General features: G+C 40.0%; 2 protein-coding genes across 3 annotated transcripts in view; both read right to left on the reverse strand.

Moving 5' to 3' along the window:
• Positions 1 to 8,933, reverse strand: part of LOC140458174 (sorting and assembly machinery component 50 homolog) — a 35,089-nt gene extending 26,156 nt beyond the window's left edge. Inside the window, exons 1-3 of the mRNA XM_072552379.1 lie at positions 8,784 to 8,933; positions 5,420 to 5,530; positions 2,321 to 2,422 (exon numbers count right to left, since the gene is read on the reverse strand). Of these exons, the coding sequence (XP_072408480.1) occupies positions 2,321 to 2,422; positions 5,420 to 5,530; positions 8,784 to 8,804 (234 nt within the window). The 5' untranslated portion in view covers positions 8,805 to 8,933. The remainder of the gene's footprint in view (positions 1 to 2,320; positions 2,423 to 5,419; positions 5,531 to 8,783) is intronic.
• A 9,717-nt stretch (positions 8,934 to 18,650) lies between these two features.
• pnpla3 (patatin-like phospholipase domain containing 3) overlaps positions 18,651 to 20,275 on the reverse strand; it is a 28,888-nt gene continuing 27,263 nt past the window's right edge. For both annotated transcript variants that reach the window (XM_072552380.1, XM_072552381.1), the window contains exon 9: positions 18,651 to 19,748. In XM_072552380.1, the coding sequence (XP_072408481.1) occupies positions 19,535 to 19,748 (214 nt within the window). In that variant the 3' untranslated portion in view covers positions 18,651 to 19,534. The remainder of the gene's footprint in view (positions 19,749 to 20,275) is intronic.

Genomic DNA, 20,275 nt, shown 5'->3' on the forward strand with positions numbered 1-20,275 from the left:
GTTTTGCTTCTACCTGGCAAATACTGCATGGATTAACGTAAGGGGGAAAGTTTTAAATGTATGGGGAAAAAAAATAGGAGATTTGGTACTGGAGAATAATGCCCATGTGATTTGCTAAGCACAATGAGTCAAATGGCCTTCTTCTGCACCACAGACTTCAGTGATTCCAATACAATTGCATTACTTCAGTACATCATACTATGTACTAAATAAACTTATTAATTAGAATTTATACAAATATAAATTTATATCATATGGCTCAGTTCAGGTGTCAGTCTTGGCTTGGTATTAACACACTTCTGAGAGTCATAAGATTGTTGTGGTTCTGTTCGCAAGCTGGGAATTTGTGTTGCAGACGTTGCGTCCCCTGTCAAGGTGACATCCTCGGTGCTTGGGAGCCTCCTGTGAAGCGCTTTTGATGTTTCCTCCGGCATTTATAGTGGCTTGAATCTGCCGCTTCCGGTTGTCAGTTCCAGCTGTCTGTTACAGAGGTCAGTATATTGGGTCCAGGTCGATGAGCTTATTGATTGAATCTGTGGATGAGTGCCATGCCTCTAGAAATTCCCTGGCTGTTCTCTGTTTAGCTTGTCCTATAATAGTAGTGTTGTCCCAGTCGAATTCATGTTGCTTGTCATCTGCGTGTGTGGCGACTAAGGATAGCTGGTCGTGTCGTTTTGTGGCTAGTTAGTGTTCTTGGATACGGATCGTTAGCTGTCTTCCTGTTTGTCCTATGTAGTGTTTTGTGCAGTCCTTGCATGGGATTTTGTACACTACATTGATTTTGCTCATGCTAGGTATCGGGTTCTTTGTCCTGGTGAGTTGTTGTCTGAGAGTGGCTGTTGGTTTGTGTGCTGTTATGGGTCCTAGTGGTCGCAATAGTCTGGCTGTCAGTTTGGAAATGGTCTTGATGTATGGTAGCGTGGCTAGTCCTTTGGGTTGCAGCATGTCCTCGTTCTGTTGTCTTTCCCTTAGGCATCTGTTGATGAAATTGCGCGAGTATCCGTTTTTGGCGAATATTACACCAGTATTTACACCAGTAAAACTTTAAAAGTAATTACTTGACTGTGAAAAATGGGGAAGATAAAGCTAAATTCATCACATTCTTTAATCTCTAATACATTAATTATAAAATACACAAAATCTCATTTTGACTCAAATGTTTTGTTGAGAACCACGAATTTAAAAAAATAATTTAAACATTATCTACAGTGACTGTTCGTAAATTTTCACTGATTTTAAATCATCTTAGAAGCAAACACCTTAAAGCTGTACTAGTACCAACCACATCTACTCCGTGGTTTCCTGCCTTAAAAATCAATCTAAAGCACAGGAAAAGTATTGTAATTTACATTATTGGTCATTCATTTTGTTAATGTCTATTTAAAATGGATCAGAAAGGTAATTAGGACCCCATGTTTCGACAATCTAATATCCTGTTTCTACAAAGGATAATGCCTCAAAATATTACTTTGTACTTTAATCTAATCAGCTGAGATTACTAAAATCAGGATAGAAAGAATTCAAGGGGAAGACAATCTGCATTACAAGTCTGTGTGAAACATACATGTCAAGATTAGAGTGGTGCTGGAAAAGCACTGCAGGTCACACAGCATCCATCAGCAGAAAAATCAACCTTTCGGGCAAAGGTCCTTTCGTCAGGATGCTGCCTGATCTGCAGTACTTTTTCAACACCACTTTAATCTTGACTCTCATCTCCAGCATCTGCAGTATCCACTTCTGCCTATGAAACATACATAGTCTACTTTAATGAGACAGAATCTTATAGACTTGGTTGGAACATCAGCTTGTTAATAGCATTTTCCAATGATAATCATTCTATTAGCAGATTGGTTACTATACAATGACATTAGGACAGTTGCTCTTCATCTTTATTAACGATACAGATGACTGCATTGAGAGAAACTATCACAAGACAGAAGATTTGAAAGAGGGCTAGAGCTTTGGATTAGAAAAACAAATGATTATTTGGAAGAAGTTAAGGGTGAAAAAATGGGCAGACGCAGAATGTAAAATATGAATCACCTTGCAGGGCTGGGAATTTACAGCTGTTGAGCAGGAGAAAAGTTAAAGTTGTACATGAAACAAATAGCTCAACAGTATCTCGAAGCCATAGTGAAGACAAACATAGTCCAATGATATTTTATGCACTTCTTGTGTCTTATGCATTCTTCTCCATTAATTAGCCCTGGGATTTTCCTCCCAATTGAAATGCAAATTATTTCTCCTACAATTTGACTAACATGTTTATGGAATGGGCCCTGGAACACTAATACTGTTGTAAATTTGTTCAACTACTTACCTCAATGAGGTTTTTAGCTTTGAATACATCAGCAATTTCATATATTAGGAGATCATCTTTAGTTCTGCTAATTCCATCAATGTGCACGTGCTGAACTATCACCTAGAATGGGAAAAAAAGTTTATGATCTGACAAGTATTTCAAATTGAGAATTCTTCTAAACTTAAAATAGGCATGTGTAAATTCAACTTTAAAAAGCTAATTCCTTCAAGCAGAACCCAAACATGACGTACAATTATAATTTATTTAATAGGGCTTAGCAAAAAAAAAAAGACCAAGGATTAACCAAGAAACCCAATCAGAAAGTCTTGACTAAATTCAGGAATTTAGAACGTATCAGTGGATTGGAAAGAATGACGTTCTCTAAGTGATTTAACATGTATTTAATATAGTATTGATACATGTGCCAGTAATAATACCCAGTGATTTAATTTAATTTGGTTTCAGTACTATGTTACCAGATTCTCAATTGAGCAATGTGAATACCTGTCATATGCTACAGTTAAAATTTGATTGGCTGGATCTGATAGCAGTGGCAACAATGGTGGAAGGTGCATGGGGTTCTGCTGAACACATACCATCTTCCCCATTTCTGGGTCAAAACAAGGAAACTCCACATTACATTTTGAATGTTACAATATGCAGTTTGCGAATGGAGAAAATGACAAGTCATTAAGAAGTCCCATATACAGATTATCAACACAATAACAGAAGTCAAAAAGTGATTAGAAGTCAGTCGGATAGTTAAAGAGTTTGAGCTAAAGTTTTAAAGTACATGTGAAATTCAGACAGTTTCTTCCATTTTAAAACATAATCTTGGGTTCTTCAAGCAGAATCAATACAGTATTATAGCTGACAAACTCTATATTTAAACCACATATTTCTGCTTTGTTAATCACAACCTAGCTGCATGGTTTTGATGCAAGATCTGATGCTAAAGAGATACTGTTTAAAAGGAGGCTTCTGACCTAGATTTGAAATTTATACTAACTGTCAATTCAGAAACATAGTTCTGCATACTTTAAGTACTGCAATTCTGAACAATTAGAATACAAGTTCGTTCAACATTGTGACAGTTATGCATAAGTAAATAAATTCATGTAAAAAAGTGCAAATATGAGAATGAGGATGGAGCAATTCCAAAAGGGGATTTAGAATAAAAATAAAGATTGGCAAACAGTGGAACTTTGTACCAAATAGAAAACGCTGAAAGTTATGATACTCCAAATTTATAGCTCATTGCCTGAAACACATTAGAAAATCTGATGAAGTGATGAGCAAGAAGGAAAACAACTCCTTCTGAAACAAACACCGGAATTAATTCCATGCTGCATCGGTATTCGCTTCCAGAATAAAACCATACAATGTAGGAGCAGAAGTAAGCCATTCGGCAGATCGAGTCTGCTCCACCATTCAATGAGATCATGGCTCATCTGATAATCCTCAACTCAACTTTTCTGCCTTTTCCCAACAACCCTTGATTCCTTTACTGATTAAAAATCCATTTATGTCAGCCTCAACAGACCTAATGTTTCAGCCTCAAAAGTCATCTAAGATCAAGAATTCTACAGATTCACTAAGGTCTGCAAGAAGAACTTCCCCCTCAACTGTGTCTTAAAAGTGTGATCCCTTTTTATGAGACTGTGCCTTCTGATCCCAGATTGCGATTCATGGACAAGGACTCCCAAATTCCTCCGCTCTTTTACGTTTTGCAGTGTTTTTCAATTCAAATAATATTCAGTTCCTGTATTCTTCCTGACAAAGTACCTAGCCTCACATTCCCCATACAATATTCCAACTGTCAAGTTTTTTGCCCACTCATTTAACATGTCTACAGCCCTTTGCGGACTGTGTCACCCTCACCACTTGCCTTCCAACCTACCTTTGTGTCATCCACAAAGTTAGCGATAGTACATTTACTTCTCTCATCCAAATCACTGATATATATTTTAAATAATTGTTACCCTAGCACTGATTCTTAGGCAGAAAACTAGTTACAGTTAGTATCCTGAAAATTCATCAACTCTGTATGTTAATTAGCTAATCCTCTAGTCATGATAAACCATTACCTCCACCAACATGGGGCTCTTACCTTGTTAAGTAGCCATCTAAAAATCAAAAGAAGTCACTTATCTATCCAGCTGGATACCTCCTCAAAAGTTTCTAGTAAATTTGTGAAGCATGATTTTCCATTCTGACCCTACTTGATCATAACTTGCGTGTGCTCTTACTTCCTTCATAATAGACTATAACATTTTCCCAATAACAGACATGAAGCTAACTGGCTTCTTGTTACCTCGTTTCTATGTCCTTTCTTTTGTCAATGTAGGTGCAACAATGGCAATTTTCCAATCTTCTGGGACTTTGAGAATCTAACAAGCGTCAACATGAGGTCATAATAAAAACTGAATTGCCCACAGACATAGAAACTGAAGCAGTAAACTTCAAAATCAATAAACTATACTGATTAGCTTGTCATTTTAGAATTTAACTAGCAATAGCTAACTCAAAGTCATTTAACAAAAATAAATCCAACGTTTTGTATGTGGTTCAGAATATCTAGCATGCATCTGTCATGCAAGCTTGACAACTTCAAGCTGTTAGCAAGAAAAAAAGTCTAGGTTTAAAAGTACAATTGCCTGAATCTCTCAGGCATTACAAACAATGCTGAAAGGCTATAGAAACAGCAAAAATACCATCAGGATAGTTCTCAAGAAGAGTCACTGGACTTTGTCTTCACTCCATAGATATTGCTGGACCTTCTGAATTATGGCAGCAATGTGTTTTTGTTTCAAACCACTAGGTTGATTGGTGACGTGAAGTGCTGATTTCTCAGACTATTTTCTCCATAAATCAACCCAGGGCTTTTTGTTTCCAGTGCTCTACAGACCAAGACTCCCAACTTATATTCTAGGTGCGTTTCACAACTTGCTTCATCTTGTGATTTATTTGAATAACTCACCATGTTATCATTCGTCTGTCCTTTAGCACACAGCAGACATTGCTAGGTGAGTGAAAACACAGACAAAATCTCACAACATATGGTCATAACTAAAGCTGTTTTAACTAAAGCAAAAGATTTTTTAAAAAGTTTCTCACCCTTTTATTTTCCAGAACCTCTTGTTTGGTTTCAGGTTCCACTTCAACTGTTTCCAGTTCATCCACTGAAGGTGATAAATTCGGTCCACTCACTGGAAGAGGCTCCAGGCTCTGAAAGATATTGTATATATTTCTCTTTTATTCTCTAGTGTTCTAAATGCATACTTGCTAGATACAGTAACATGGAAAAAAAATGAAGAAGTCAAATGGGTCAAACACAACTCTTAAAAACTTCAATACCAGTAGTTTGCTTCTTACCCTTAGTCTGTGCTGCGCACCTCGAGATTCAATGAATAAAATAATTTGGTCTTGTTAGATCTAATGTTCAAAATAGTTCCCTAGACCAAAAGGGTCTGGAAAAATAAAAGTACGCATTTCTAGGAAGCATGAGCCAGGAATAAAGACAATGGATCTATAATCAGTTCATGTCTAAAATTTTAATAATAAGGGAAAGATCTTAACACATATGATCAATTATGCAAAATGTATTTTTTCCCCAAATGTTCACTGGGTTTCTCATTGAGTAGAGAAGGCGCAGGTCTGAGAACACACAGTGAAAGTGTAAATGCCAGACATAACGAGCATAATGTTAAAGACTGCTGACAAGTAACATACATTTCAATGGTAAAACTGTTTGAGATTTTAAGGCATACATTTTATTCAAAGGTAAAACAAAACCAATCATGTTATTTTGGGAAATGCAGCATCTTTGAACTCAAGGTACAGAATAAACGTGAGGAGAATCATGTGAATCACAAAATGCTAGCACCTAAGTTCAACAGGTAAACAGGGAAAGCAAATGGATTGAAACAATAAAAGAGAGGCTTTGCTCAAACTGTATGAGGTACTAGCCACAACCGGAATACTGTGAAGCATTTGGTCAAATGAAAAGTAAAATGTCATTGGAGACAGTTCACAGCAGGTTCACTAGATTGATACCAGTATGGATGAAAGATTATGCTTTATGAGGAAAGATTAAGTAGATTGTGCCTGCACTCTTTGGAATGAGAGTAAACCTTCTAGAAACATAGAAGATTTTTCATGGACTTAACAGAGTACATGTGGAAAGTTCTGATTCCCCTTATGGGAGAGTTGAGAACCAGAAGGTATAACCTCAAAAAGAAGGGACTGCACATTTAAGATACAGGTGTGAAGGAGTTTTCTCTCTCAAAGGGCTCCAAATCCATGGAATTATTTATCATAGAGGGCTGCTAAGGCTGGGTTGTTCAGTACATTCAAGGCTGAGATAGAGAGATTTTTAATCAGTTAGGGAATCAAGGTCATCGGGAAAGGCAGGAAAGGGAAGTTGAGGCATATCAGATCAATCATGATCTCACTGAATGCTAAAGCAGATGATGGGTTGAATGGCCTACTTCTGCTCCTAAGTCTTATGATCAGGTCACATACATCCCTCACAAGTGAGTTCACAATATAAAAATGTGAATACAATACAATGTGCATGAAACCTATTGGTGCCTAGCTTGTTATCTCTTATTTATGTGTAACCCATGATCTGGATACAACAGAGATAGCAATGGGGGTTTGTTCTTGCATGTAGTTGCCAAGTGGGCAGTCAGTTGCCCTGGAGGGGCCACACAGAGGCAGCAAGCTCAGGCGAGTGACAGGTGAGAGGCCCAGGACAGGCTGGAGTGGCAGCGGCAAGTCCTGGTGAATCCCACAGGCTAGACCTAGGCCAGGCCAACATGGAAGTAGCGAGTCCAGGCGAGTCCCAGGTGAGGCCACCGTGGGAGGCGGCAACTCCAAGTGAGCCCTGAAGACAAGCCCCAGGCTAACCCAGCATGGGGGCAACACATTTTGGGGAGTCCCAGAGGTAAACAGAACAGAGCGGAAGCCAGCACGGGGACAGCAGTGAGTTCCTCGAGGACTGCAAGCAAGGCCTCCAGGATTGATGCCCAGCATCTCCTAGACACTTGGCTCGGCGGTCTGAAAGCCAGCATGGACTTAGTTAAAAGACTAAAGTGTGAGTATGCTTTAAAAAAACTTCTTTATCCTTTATTCTTATGCTGAGCTTTTATTAATGGGTTGCTCAATTCTGTAACACATACTTAAGCATCCTGTACCTAGGTAGCATGTACATAAGATGGTACCAAGAGCACAGAAATAGTCCATTTAACCTAACAAGTGTGCAACATATTTCCACTCCACATTACCCAACTGTCAGGAGAGTTGGTAACGTTCTCCCAAATGTGGCAGCAGAAAAAGCTTATCAATCAAACTTCATCATTCTTATCTCTGGCAGATGTTCAAGGGGCACAAGTCCAACTTGAGGACTTGACTGCTAGGCGTATCTTGTGTTCCATCCCTGGAGAAAGCTAGAGAATTCATCAAGTATCCTGGCTGATGTGCATCCTTTAACACCAAAGAAAGTTTAACTGGTCTCTTATCTCCTTTGTTGTCTGCAGGACCTTACAACAGATTTATAAATTGGCTTATAGATTTGTTGTGATAACTAGATACTACACATCAAAAGAAAAATGTGTCAAGTATTTTATGCATCCTGATGGTCTAAAAATTCAACAACCCCTCAGTTTCAACACTTCCACTGGCATAGAGACCAATCAATGTCAATATCTCAAGTGCTGACTCTTTTAAAAATTACACAGCAAAAGAGCTGGTTTGAAGCATGATATTCTGTGACATGTAGTTCACTACTTGACCTGTGAAAGCACCAATACGGCTCAAGTCAAAAGAATGATGACATACACTCATTGTCCCTACACCTGTCCAAATGCACACATTAAAACTCAAAAGTCTCTCTACGATTAGACTCATATACACAGCCCATACCATTGACACACATTTGTTTGTAGTATTCAATATTCAATCTAACAGAAGCATTGCAATAAGTTAGTAAATCATCAATGTCACCCTTTCTACAGCCTTGAACCACAAAGAAAGTAGCAAGGTGACAAGAAGCCTAAAGTCATACAAACTCATGAAACAGACCTATAAAAGTGAGCAAAGTAGTTGACTCCTAACTACCCTCTGAAATGACCTACCGAGCAAGTAACCCAGTTGCAGGAAAGGGCACTGCACTCACACCACACCAAGTGGTTGAACACATCACCACCTCTTCAATTATGGGTGGCCAATCAATCCTTGCCAACCACATCCCAGGAATGAACAGCGAAGAAATATAACACTCCTCCTCAATATTCGAGGGAAAATTGTCAATTGTTCCCCGTCAGGATGCTCGTGGCAGCAGTAAGTGCAGGTGAGGCTGAGCGACTCACTGGGAAAACACTTGGACTGATCCCGGAGAGGGCCCAGCCACTTTGGGGAGGAAGGTCGAATGCTGAGAGGATATCCCCGCGGGGATCTCGGATCATTAGCCTGTCCTTACCCGAGCGTGGACAGTGCCCATGGTCAATAAGAGCCGGGGCCGCGGTTTCCTCCTCGCCACCGGGTTCGACCTGGTGACCCCCGATCGTCACACGGTCCGAGACCGACAGCAAGGACGCCGCCGCCGTCAGCACACAGCACGTGACCGGGCCAGCGCGCCCGCTGACTGGGTGGCAGCGAGAGGGCGGGGCCGCGACACGGACCAATCACAAGTTGACGATAGCCGTCAATCAACTGTCGGCGGAACCTTCTTGCTAGAGGCGGCCATGCGGCCCTCAGTTTGATGCTATCCCAAGGTCAAAAATCACCCTTACACCAGGTTAGAGTCCAACGTGTTTATCTGAAGACACTGGCTTTTGGAGCGTTGATCCTTCCTGGAATGCTATCCCAGGAAAGGAGTTTCGGACTTTACCTCTGGAATATAGTGTGCCTCTACTTTTCACTGGAGTTAGGTAAATGTGACAACAATAAATCAAAATAAAACTAACAGACATGCCTCCGTATGGCCCAGTTAGAGTCATAGAGATGTATAGTCCTATAGGAAATAGACTCTATGGTCCAACTCATCCATGCTGACCAGATAGTCCAACCTAATGTCGTCCCATTATCCAGCACTGGCTCACATTCCTCTAAACCCTTCCTATTCATCTATCCATTCGGATGCCTTTTAAATATTGTAATTGTACCAGCCTCCATCACTTCCTCTGGCATCTCATTCCATACACACACCACCCTCTGGTCCCTCTTACATCCTTCCCCTCTTATCTGAAACCCATGCCCTCTAGTTCTGTACTCCCCTACATTGGAGAAAGTACCTTGTTTATTTTAGATTAGATTCCCTACAGTATGAAAACAGGTCCTTCAGCCCAACAAGTCCACGCCAATCCTCTGAAGAGTAATCCACCCAGATCCATTCCCCTACAAATGCACCTAACACTATGCACAATTTAGCATGGCTGATTCACCTGACCTGCACATCTTTGGATTGTGGGAGGAAACCCACACAGACACAGAATATGCAGGAATCAAACCCGGGACCTTGGTGCTGTGAGGTAGCAGTGCTAACCATTGAGCTGCCGTGCCATCCCTCCCCATATTTACCCTACCTATGTCCCTCATGATGTTATATACCTTTATAAGGTCACCCCTCAGGCTCTGACACTTCAGGGAAAACAGCCCCAGCCTATTCAACCTCTCCCGAAAGCTCAAATCCTCCAAACCTGGCAACATCCTTGTAAATCTTTTCTGAATCTTTCAAGTTTCACAATGCCCTCCTTATTGGAGGGAGACCAGATCACTATCCTATCTGCCTGCAACTCCACCTTCAAGGAACTATCGCCTGCACTCCTAGGTCTCTTTGTTCAGCAACATTCCACAGGAGAAAAAATACTTTGTGTACAGATGCAGTTCCACATCTTGGATTTTAATAAAAAAATATTCGATAACATTAGAAGATAGGGCAATTTGATTATTTATTCAAAAGATACAGCTTAATTTAGAATATCGTGGTTGGTCTCTACGGATGTGTGCAATTTATCACAAATTGAGTATTGTTTTCAGAGCAGGTTGCTGGATGTTGATTGACTGGAAGCTTCCCAGCGAAATGGAAGTTCTCATGTTTTTCAGTAATGTAAGTAGAGTGTCAAGCAGGCAGGAAAAAGCTTCAAGGGAAGAGCTGAGTATTTTAAGAGATATGATCTGGAAACTATATTGTACACATGTACTTACATGTACCCTGCTCTTGGTATCTCAATGTAACAATCCAAATCAGATGCTAAGATCTGAGAAATACATTTATTACCATCTCGAGATAGGTGCAAAATAGCAAATTTTCAAACTTCTTGAAACCCCAGGACCTGACACCAGCCCTTTGTAAGATTTCCATTGATTCCACTCTTCAAGCACTCTGATGTGATTTCCAAGTATTTCCAGTGTTCACTTTTGAAACCATTATTGAATCTGCTTCTATTATATTGAAACTTCATAAATTAGAATACTAACTTTCTCTGTTCTGAACAAAATAATACCAGCTTCTCCAGGTTGTTCAAATAACTGAATTCCCACTTCTCCAGCTTTCATTCTTTCTAAAGGTTTGATGCTGAAAGTTCTGCTGAAGGGCTTTTGCCCGAAACGTCGATTTCGCTGCTCGTTGGATGCTGCCTGAACTGCTGTGCTCTTCCAGCACCACTAATCCAGTAGCTGAAAGTTCTGTGCCTGGCACTGGATTGATCACTCATTGAAAATAACTTTTTTCCATGCAAATGTTCATTATTTGTGATCATTCTTTCTATTTAATGTTAATTTATTCAAGAGATGTGTATCAATTGTCTTAGTGTTTCTGGTCCTGATGAAATGTTTTATTAGAAATTTTGTTAGTTCTGATGTTCGATGCATTGGTTTTTGAAAATGCACATTCTTATACCTGCCCTATTTATGTTGATGTTTTTGTCAATTTTTCAAACAGAACAATATATATGAACAGAGGTGCTTACTGATCAAGATAGTTACTATCTTTTGGACAGCAATGTAAAATCAAAAGTAATAAAATTTGAGTGTAGCATTTTTCAGGATAGTTGGAACATGATATTCTGGTACATAATTGAAAATTCTTCCAACCTTAATAACTAAGCATTCAATCATTTATTTTCATAAAAAATTACACATTTTCAAATTTTACAAACTTTTAAAGAATGCTGGCAAATAATGCATATTGCTGTTATTGAAATGTAAGAATCAAATTCTTGTTCACAGGAACATGGGTGCTGTTCTCCATATAGCCAATTACCCTCAAGATAAATGCTGTACATATTCAATTTTGATTTTTTCATCCAGTATATAGTTACTATGTCTTTGGCTCAGTTTTTGCACTTCTACACATTTTTAAGTTCATGTCCATTATAAAGATTAAGCAATACTCGGGAGATGCAACATTGCCTTACTGAGGTTATGCTAGAGAAGGTGCTGCCTTTAGATAAGATGGTCAGGCAAATCGCTGAGGGTGGTGGGTTGTCTGAAATTCATTGCCCAGTTTGCTGGTTGAGGCAGAAACCCTCAACTCATTTGGAAGCAATCTGAAACTGCACCTGAAGCACTATAACTTGTGGTCTCTAAGCATCAGGTGCTGTAAAGTAGAATTGGAATAGGAAGCTAGTTTATTCAACTGTGCCAACATGATAGAGTGCATGACCTATTTCTATGCTATAACTTTTCTGTGATCCTATAGCCGATAAAGGCATGCTTATAATAATACAAACATGACTCCCTTAATTAGCAAAGCTCCATATTGGACAACTGGCTTGTATCAAATTTGTTGATCTCGAGGCTTTTATCACTGTCTTGGTGCCCAGAAAGGGAAGGAGTATTAGGGTTGGTATTTCTATTTCTTCGAACCGTCACTGCTGCATACCTCTCAGCATGCCTGACAAATATGGTCAGAATCAGCCTGACATGACGCAAGTTAATAATCAGTGGCAAAGCTCAAATATAACTAATAGCAACTTAACTTATCAGACAGGAACAACTGCTTGTTGAATTTTACTTAAGTATGGAATCTAATTTTTCAGAATAGGGAGAAATAACTGACATTAGCACAGTTCGGAATTCTACCAGTGAGAAAAGAATCCCACAGATGTGCAGCAAATGAACAAATACAAAGAAGCAGCAAACTTACTACAATTAATGATTTCTCAACTGCAATTTGAAATAGGAAAGCTTCAAGAGAAACTGACTTTCTACAAGTTCTTATGCCTCTCATAAAATCTTCTTGTGTGGCCCCATAATAAAGGGAGACTATGACTACAGTACATATGACATTATGAACTTCTTACAGTTCAACAGTATAGCAATTCCATTGGCTGGAAATCTCTTTAGGTCATTCTAAGGTCAGGAAAAGCACTATAACGTCCAAATCTTACTTCTCATGCCATCTCCAGCCAAACCTTTCCATAGCAAGAGTGGGTTGCCAGTCTTGCTCCTTTGCTTAATTTAAACATTTTCCAAAATAGGAGGATTGAACATTCAGAGTGAAAGACTTCTTCACAGAATCATGGATGTTGTTTCATTATTATTTAAAAGGGAAATGCAATAAGTGTGAACCTGAGTCTAAGGATGTTGTCTCCACATTCTCAAGTGGTACAGTGTTGCTTCTTCATATATTTCAGGAATAGAAGCAAGCCGTTTCTGTAAAAGCATTACAGCAAAATAGCACATTCTCCCCGTGTCTGCGTGGGTTTCCACCGGGCACCCTGGTTTCCCTCCACAGCCCAAAGCTGTGCAGACCAGGTGAATTGGCTATACTAAATTGTCCATAGTGCTAGGTGCAAAGGGAATTGGGTCTGGGTGGATTACTCTTTAAGAGGGGTGGCACGGTGGCTCAGCAGTTAGCACTGCTACTTCACAGCACCAGGGACCCAGGTTCGATTCCAGCCTTGGGTGACTGTCTGTGTGGAGATTGCACATTCTCCCAGTATCTGCGTGGGTTTCGTCTGGTTTCCTCCCATAGTCCAAAGCTGTGCAGGTCAGGTGAATTGGCCATGGTAAATTGCCCCATAGTGTTAGGTGCATTAGTTAGAGGGAAAGGGGTCTGGGTGGGTTACTTTTCAGAGAGTCAGTGTGGACGTGTTGGACTGAAGGGCCTGTTTCCACACTGTAGGTAAACTAATCTGAGTTAGCTTAAATCTCATTGAAGTATTATGTCACATCCTGGAATTAAACCTTTAGGTGATTGGAATTGTTCCAGCTCCAGAAGTGTAATTATAATGTGATAGTTTAACATGGGCAATTAGAGTCATAGAGATGGACAGCATGGAAACAGACCCTTCGGTTCAACCTGTCTATGCCGACCAGATATCTCAACCCAATCTAGTCCCACCTGCCAGTACCCGGCCCATATCCCTCCAAACCCTCCCTATTCATATACCCATCCAAATGCCTCTTAAATGTTGCAGTGGTACCAGCCTCCACCACATCCTCTGGCAGCTCATTCCATACACATACCACCCTCTGCGTGAAAAAGTTGCCCCTTAGGTCACTTTTATATCTTTCCCCTCTCACCCTAAACCTATGCCCTCTAGTTCTGGACTCCCCGACCCCAGGGAAAAGACTTTGCCTATTTATCCTATCCATGCCCCTCATGATTTTGTAACCTCTGACACTCCAGGGAAAACAGCCCCAGCCTGTTCAGCCTCTCTCTGTAGCTCAGATCCTCCAACCCTCGCAACAACCTTGTAAATCTTTTCTGAACCCTTTCAAGTTTCACAACATCTTTCTGATAGGAAGGAGACCAGAATTGCACGCAATATTCCAAAAGTGGCCTAAGAGCGCTTTAGGGAACAAATCCGGGACACCCGCACCAATCAACCACACCGCCCCGTGGCCCAACATTTCAACTCCCCCTCCCACTCTGCCGAGGATATGGAGGTCCTGGGCCTCCTTCACTGCCACTCCCTCACCAACAGACGCCTGGAGGAAGAACGCCTCATCTTCTGCCTCGGAACACTTCAACCCCAAGGCATCAATGTGGACTTCAACAGCTTCCTCATTTCCCCTTCCCCCACCTCACCCTAGTTCTAAACTTCCAGCTCAGTAACTGTCTCCATGACTTGTCCTACCTGCCTATCTTCTTTTCCACCTATCCACTCCACCCTCTCCTCCTTGACCTATCACCTTCATCAGTCACCCATTGTACTCTATGCTACTTTCTCCCCACCCCCACCCTCCTCGAGCTTATCACTCCACGCTTCAGGCTCACTGCCTTTATTCCTGATGAAGGGCTTTTGCCCGAAACGTTGATTTCGAAGCTCCTTGGATGCTGCCTGAACTGCTGTGCTCTTCCAGCACCAATATCCAGTATAGCCACAACATGACCTCGCAACTCCTGTACTCAAAACAGTGACTAATAAAGGAAAGCATACCAAACGCCTTCTTCACTATCGTATCTAACTGCGACTCTATTTCAAGAAGCTATGAACCTGCATTCCAAGGTCTTTTTGTTCAGCAACACTCCTTCGGACCTTACCATTAAATGTATAAGTCCTGCTAAGATTTGCTTTCCCAAAATGCAGCACCTCGCATTTATCCGAATTAAACTCCATCTGCCACTTCACAGCCCATTAGCCCATCTGGTCCAGATCCTGTTGTAGTCTGAGGTAACCCTCTTCGCTGTCCACTACACCTCCAATTTTGCTGTCATCTGTACCTCTTATGCTCACATCTAAATCATTTATGTAAATGACAAAAAGTAGAGGGCCCAGCACCGATCCTTGTGGCACTCCACTAGTCACAGGCCTCCAGTCTGAAAAACTACCCTCCATCACCACCCTCTGTCTTCTACCTTTGAGCGAGTTCTCCCTGTATTCCATGAGATCTAACCTTGCTAATCAGTCTCCCATGGGGAACCTTGTCGAACGCCTTACTGAAGTCCATATAGATCACATCTACTGCTCTGTCCTCATCAATCTTATTTGTTACTTCTTCAAAAAACTCAATCAAGTTTGTAAGACATGATTTCCCACGCACAAAGCCATGTTGATTATCCCAAATCACTCCTTGCCTTTCCAAATACACGTACATCCTGTCCCTCAGGATTCCCTCCAACAACTTCCCTCCAACGAGGTCAGGCTCACCAGTCTATAGTTCCCTGGCTTGTCTTTACCGCCCTTCTTAAACAGTGGCACTATGTTAGCCAACATCAGTCTTCCAGCACCTCACCTGTGACTATCAAAGATACAAATATCTCAGCAAGAGGCCCAGCAATCACTTCCCTAGCCGCCCACAGAGTTCTCGGGTACACCTGATCAGGTCCTGGGGATTTAACCACCTTTAACCGTTTCAAGACATCCAGCACTTCCTCCTCTGTAATCTTGCAAGATGTCACCATCTATTTCCCTACAGTCTATATATTCCATATCCTTTTCCACAGTAAATACTGATGCAAAATATTCATTTAGTATCTCCCCCATTTTCTGTGGCTCCACATAAAGGCTGCCTTGCTGATCTTTGAGGGGTCCTAGTCTCTCCCTAGTTACCCTTTTGTCCTTAATATATTTGTAAAAACCCTTTGGATTCTCCTTAATTCTATTTGCCAAAGCTATCTCATGTCCCCGTTTTGCCCTCCTGATTTCCCTTTTAAGTATACTCCTACTTCCTTTATACTCTAAGGATTCACTCGGTCGATCCTATCTATACCTGACATATGCTTCCTTTTTCTTAACCAACCCTCAATTTCTTTAGTCATCCAGCATTCCTTATACCTACCAGCCTTCCCTTTCACCCTGACAGGAATATAGACAGGAATCTGGGGCGGCATGGTGGCACAGTGGTTAGCACCGCTGCCTCCCAGCACCAGAGACCTGGGTTCAATTCCCGCCTTAGGTGACTGTGTGTGGAGTTTGCGCGTTCTCCCCATGTCGGCATGGGTTTCCTCCGGGTGCTCCGGTTTCCTCCCACAATCCAAAAATGTGCAGGTTAGGCGAATTGGCTATGCTAAGTTACCCGTAGTGTTAGGGGAAGGGGTAAATGTAGGAGAATGGGTCTGGGTGGGTTACACTTCGGCGGGTTGGTGTGGACTTGTTGGGCTGAAGGGCCTGTTTCCACACTAAGTAATCTAATCCTTTCTCTGGACTCTTGTTATCTAATTTCTGAAGGCTTCCCATTTTCCAGCCGTCCTTTACCTGCGAACATCTGCCTCCAATCAGCTTTCGAAAGTTCTTGCCTAATACCATCAAAATTGGCCTTTCTCCAATTTAGAACTTCAACTTTTAGATCTGGTCTATCCTTTTCCATCGCTATTTTAAAACAAAAAGAATTATGATCACTGGCCCCAAAGTGCTCCCCCACTGACACCTCAGTCACCTGCCCTGCCTTATTTCCCAAGAGTAGGTCAAGTTTTGCACCTTCTCTAGTAGGTACATCCACATCCTGAATCAGAAAATTGTCTTGTACACACAAATTCCTCTCCATCTAAACCTTTAATACTATGGCAGTTCCAGGCGATGTTTGGAAAGTTAAAATCCCCTACCATACTACCCTATTATTCTTACAGATAGCCAAGATCTCCTTACAAGTTGGTTTCTCAATTTCCCTCAGACTATTGGGGGGGGCGGGGGGGATGTGGGGGGGTGGGGGCGCAGGGGTCTATAGTACAATCCGAATAAGATGATTATCCCTTCATCTACAATAAAATGTTTTATTTCTGAACTGCCTGATCTAAAAGTTTTCTAACACTATATTGTGTTATGCTGCATTCTTCTTAAGTTTTACCTACATAGACTCCAGTTGGCTTTCGTACAAAATGAATGAAAACAAAAAAGGAGGAATGCTGAGCTGAAAAAGACTAAATTAAACATGTTTATTGTTAATTATTGCCTAGATCTATCGAAACATGGTAATTTGCTTTTCCCTTTGGGCACATACAATGACATGGGTGAGGAAGTACAAATCTAAAAGTCTTCACATGTTTGTGTGAGAAATATTTACTGAAATGTGAGCATCGAAAAATAAAGTTGATTATGATAGAAATAGCCAATGTAAACTTGTCATCTTAAATGATCATGTGTAGCACCTGTTTACAACTGCTTTATTTGAATAAACGTGAACTCTGCTTTTTTTTTTGGACAGATTTTTCTATAAAAACATCAAAGCATTATATAAACATTAGAATACAGATCTTTAAATTGAAAGCAGAATTATCTGTGCACACCATTTCTGTGGCAAAAATGAAGTACTGTTGAGACAGAAAATCAGTAATACAAACAAATACTCAGGTCTAGCAGTTGAGAGTGAGAAGCAGAAATGAACATTTCAGGTCCCTGACTGTACATCAGAACTTTAAAAAAAAAGAAATATGGCAAGATATGAAAGAGTCACCGATTAGGTGGGAATAGTTTAGACCAAAAGAAAAGTGTTGAGACAAAGAGGGTCAGTCAGTTCCATGGGACGACAAAGGCTGTAATAAGAAATCTGCAAGCAGAGTCCTGTTTGTGGATGTCGTGGGGAGAAACTGGCTATTTGGGATTGAAGGCTGTGGAGGCAAGATATACAATAGAGTTTAGTGATAGAAAAATGGCTTTACATTCAATGATATAGTCATGGTCTTGTGGAGGTGGAGGTGGTGTCAGATAACTGGTGTTAATCCCATTACATAGAGATCAGTTCTGCAGACAGCATCTTGTCAGCAGGTTGCTAAATGTTGGGTTAGAAATCTGCAAGTGCAGACGGACACATGTTCAACTGAGGGAAACAAAAAATAAAATAATTTATGCAGGCCAACGTCTCATACACATTGTGACAGATCATGGTCCTGAAAATGTTAAATTTCTTCTCTGGTACAGACAGGTTTGTTTAGTATTTTCAGCATTTTCTGCTACAGTGTTCCTGTTTAATCCTGAAACCAAAGAGAAAACTTGATCTCTATTCCAGGCAGTGTCACAAAAGATTGACTGCAATATTGGAGAGAGTGTTGAATCAGAGGAGAAACTATAATTAGTATCTTAAATCAAGATGAATACAGCGTATATTGTACCTTTCTAGAGATACACTCTTCAGACCATACAGAAATTTGTTAACTATAAAATTACTTAAATTAACGTGTAAACAAAACAAGACATAAATAGAATTAAATTTATACAAAAAAATAGGTGTAATATTCAAAAACAGATGATATTTGAAATTGAGGTATGTGCATCAATTAGTACTGACAGCTACAAAACGCATCATGACTTTTATCATCTTCAAAAAGATCACAATGAAAATAGCACCAGAGATAAAAGTTGACTTGAAAGAAATTTTAAGAGAAAAAAAAAATCACCTTTTACTGAAAAGAATTCCAGGTTTTTTAGTCATCTTAATGGAAGAACAAAAATACATGGTGTAAGAAATGTATGCTTTATATACACACAATTTTCCATAGCAAGTAGCAAGTTCATTCACTGGAAGTTTCATATTGTTACTGGTAGTAGATAGATAGAGATATTTAATATTCTATTTAAAAGCAAAATTTAGAGACTCCCTCAATTGTTACAGCAAGGTTTTCAGCACAATATAAAAAGTGCAATACTCACAAACATTTTAACAAGTTAATGTTTCTAGTATTGCAAAAATATTAACTAGACAGTCCAAAAAATGTATAAAGTTATAGGAGATGGTCACATGAATTCAATACCACTTATAAATACTCGAATATTCAAAAGTCCCAAAGACAAAATACCAAAGTATTAATGAATTTGATATACTAACTTTTAATTAACAAATGCAATTGGTCAGATTTCTTAGTCACACACGTAAAGGAGTCCACAGAAAAAAGTAAACTAACGCATATGGTTTGGATCAAACTAAATATCCAGTAGTTTAAAATCCAGTAGTTGTGCTAATAAAATAGTTTATATTCTGGTAACTTTAGTAGATTAAAATGATAAATACCATTGAGTTGATGAACCATAAACAATTCAGCATTAATCACCAATGCTGTGGAAGCCATTTGTATCTGGTTAACAATAAAGTGCAAACAAAGTCATGCCCTATGTAATTCCTAACACGTTAAGATTCCTGAAAGGCAGTTTGGATTGTACAACAATTCTATGAGGTAAACATTTAAAGTGGATTTAAGACAATTAACTTGAAACTAGGAGAAACATTGGTTACTCTGACTGAATATAGGAATGACAACTGTGTAGGAGGCAACACACATCTCTCTGAAAAGATGTCCTGTTTGGCTGTCTTTCCAAATCTTCTGTCACCATTCAGGATTCATAAGAGCTAGTGAAAAAAATGAATTTGCTTGTCTGATGTAACTAGACCCTGCTTTGCCAAAGCATCAGATTCACACAGCATCGAATTCCCCAGCTCCTGCAATCCAAACTGCAGGGAGTGAAGCTCCACAGATGAGATTTGAGAAGTGAAGTAAGGTTGGCACAGATTGGAGATAGGTGGTAGGCTAAAGCATTTTCTTAGAGGTACATTAGGTAGAACACTGAAAAATAAAAAAGGAAACCATTACCAAAAACAGAGTGCATGGATCAAAATAAGGTTCTATTAACAACTGATGTCTTTGAGCTTTGTTAAAAAAAAGCGTTAATCAATTCACAACAACCTGGATACATAAAATTCAAAATCACTGTTGAATAAAAATGTGTGCTATTATAGCAATGAAAATACATTCTAGACAGCCAACAAAACAACCATCTTCTAAAGCTTTATCTTAGTCTTATTTGAAACTCATGACCTGACAATTGTTTTATTGGTATGATGATTCTAGATTAGTATGATAGACATTTTCTAATCAACCTGTTCAGAGATACTATTGCATACCTCTGAAGCAGGTGGGACTTGAACCCTCCTAGTCTAGAGGTGGGGACATGACTGTTGTACAACAAAACCCCCTCAGATGGGGAAGTATCTACTGTTGGGGGAAATAAAGTCAGTCAATCTAGCAATTAAATTGTTCAGCTTTCTCATGATAACTAATTCATTCCCAAATCATAGACACATCTTGAGATA

This window comes from Chiloscyllium punctatum, chromosome 32 (genome assembly GCF_047496795.1).
Source record: "Chiloscyllium punctatum isolate Juve2018m chromosome 32, sChiPun1.3, whole genome shotgun sequence".
Classification (NCBI taxonomy): domain Eukaryota; kingdom Metazoa; phylum Chordata; class Chondrichthyes; order Orectolobiformes; family Hemiscylliidae; genus Chiloscyllium; species Chiloscyllium punctatum.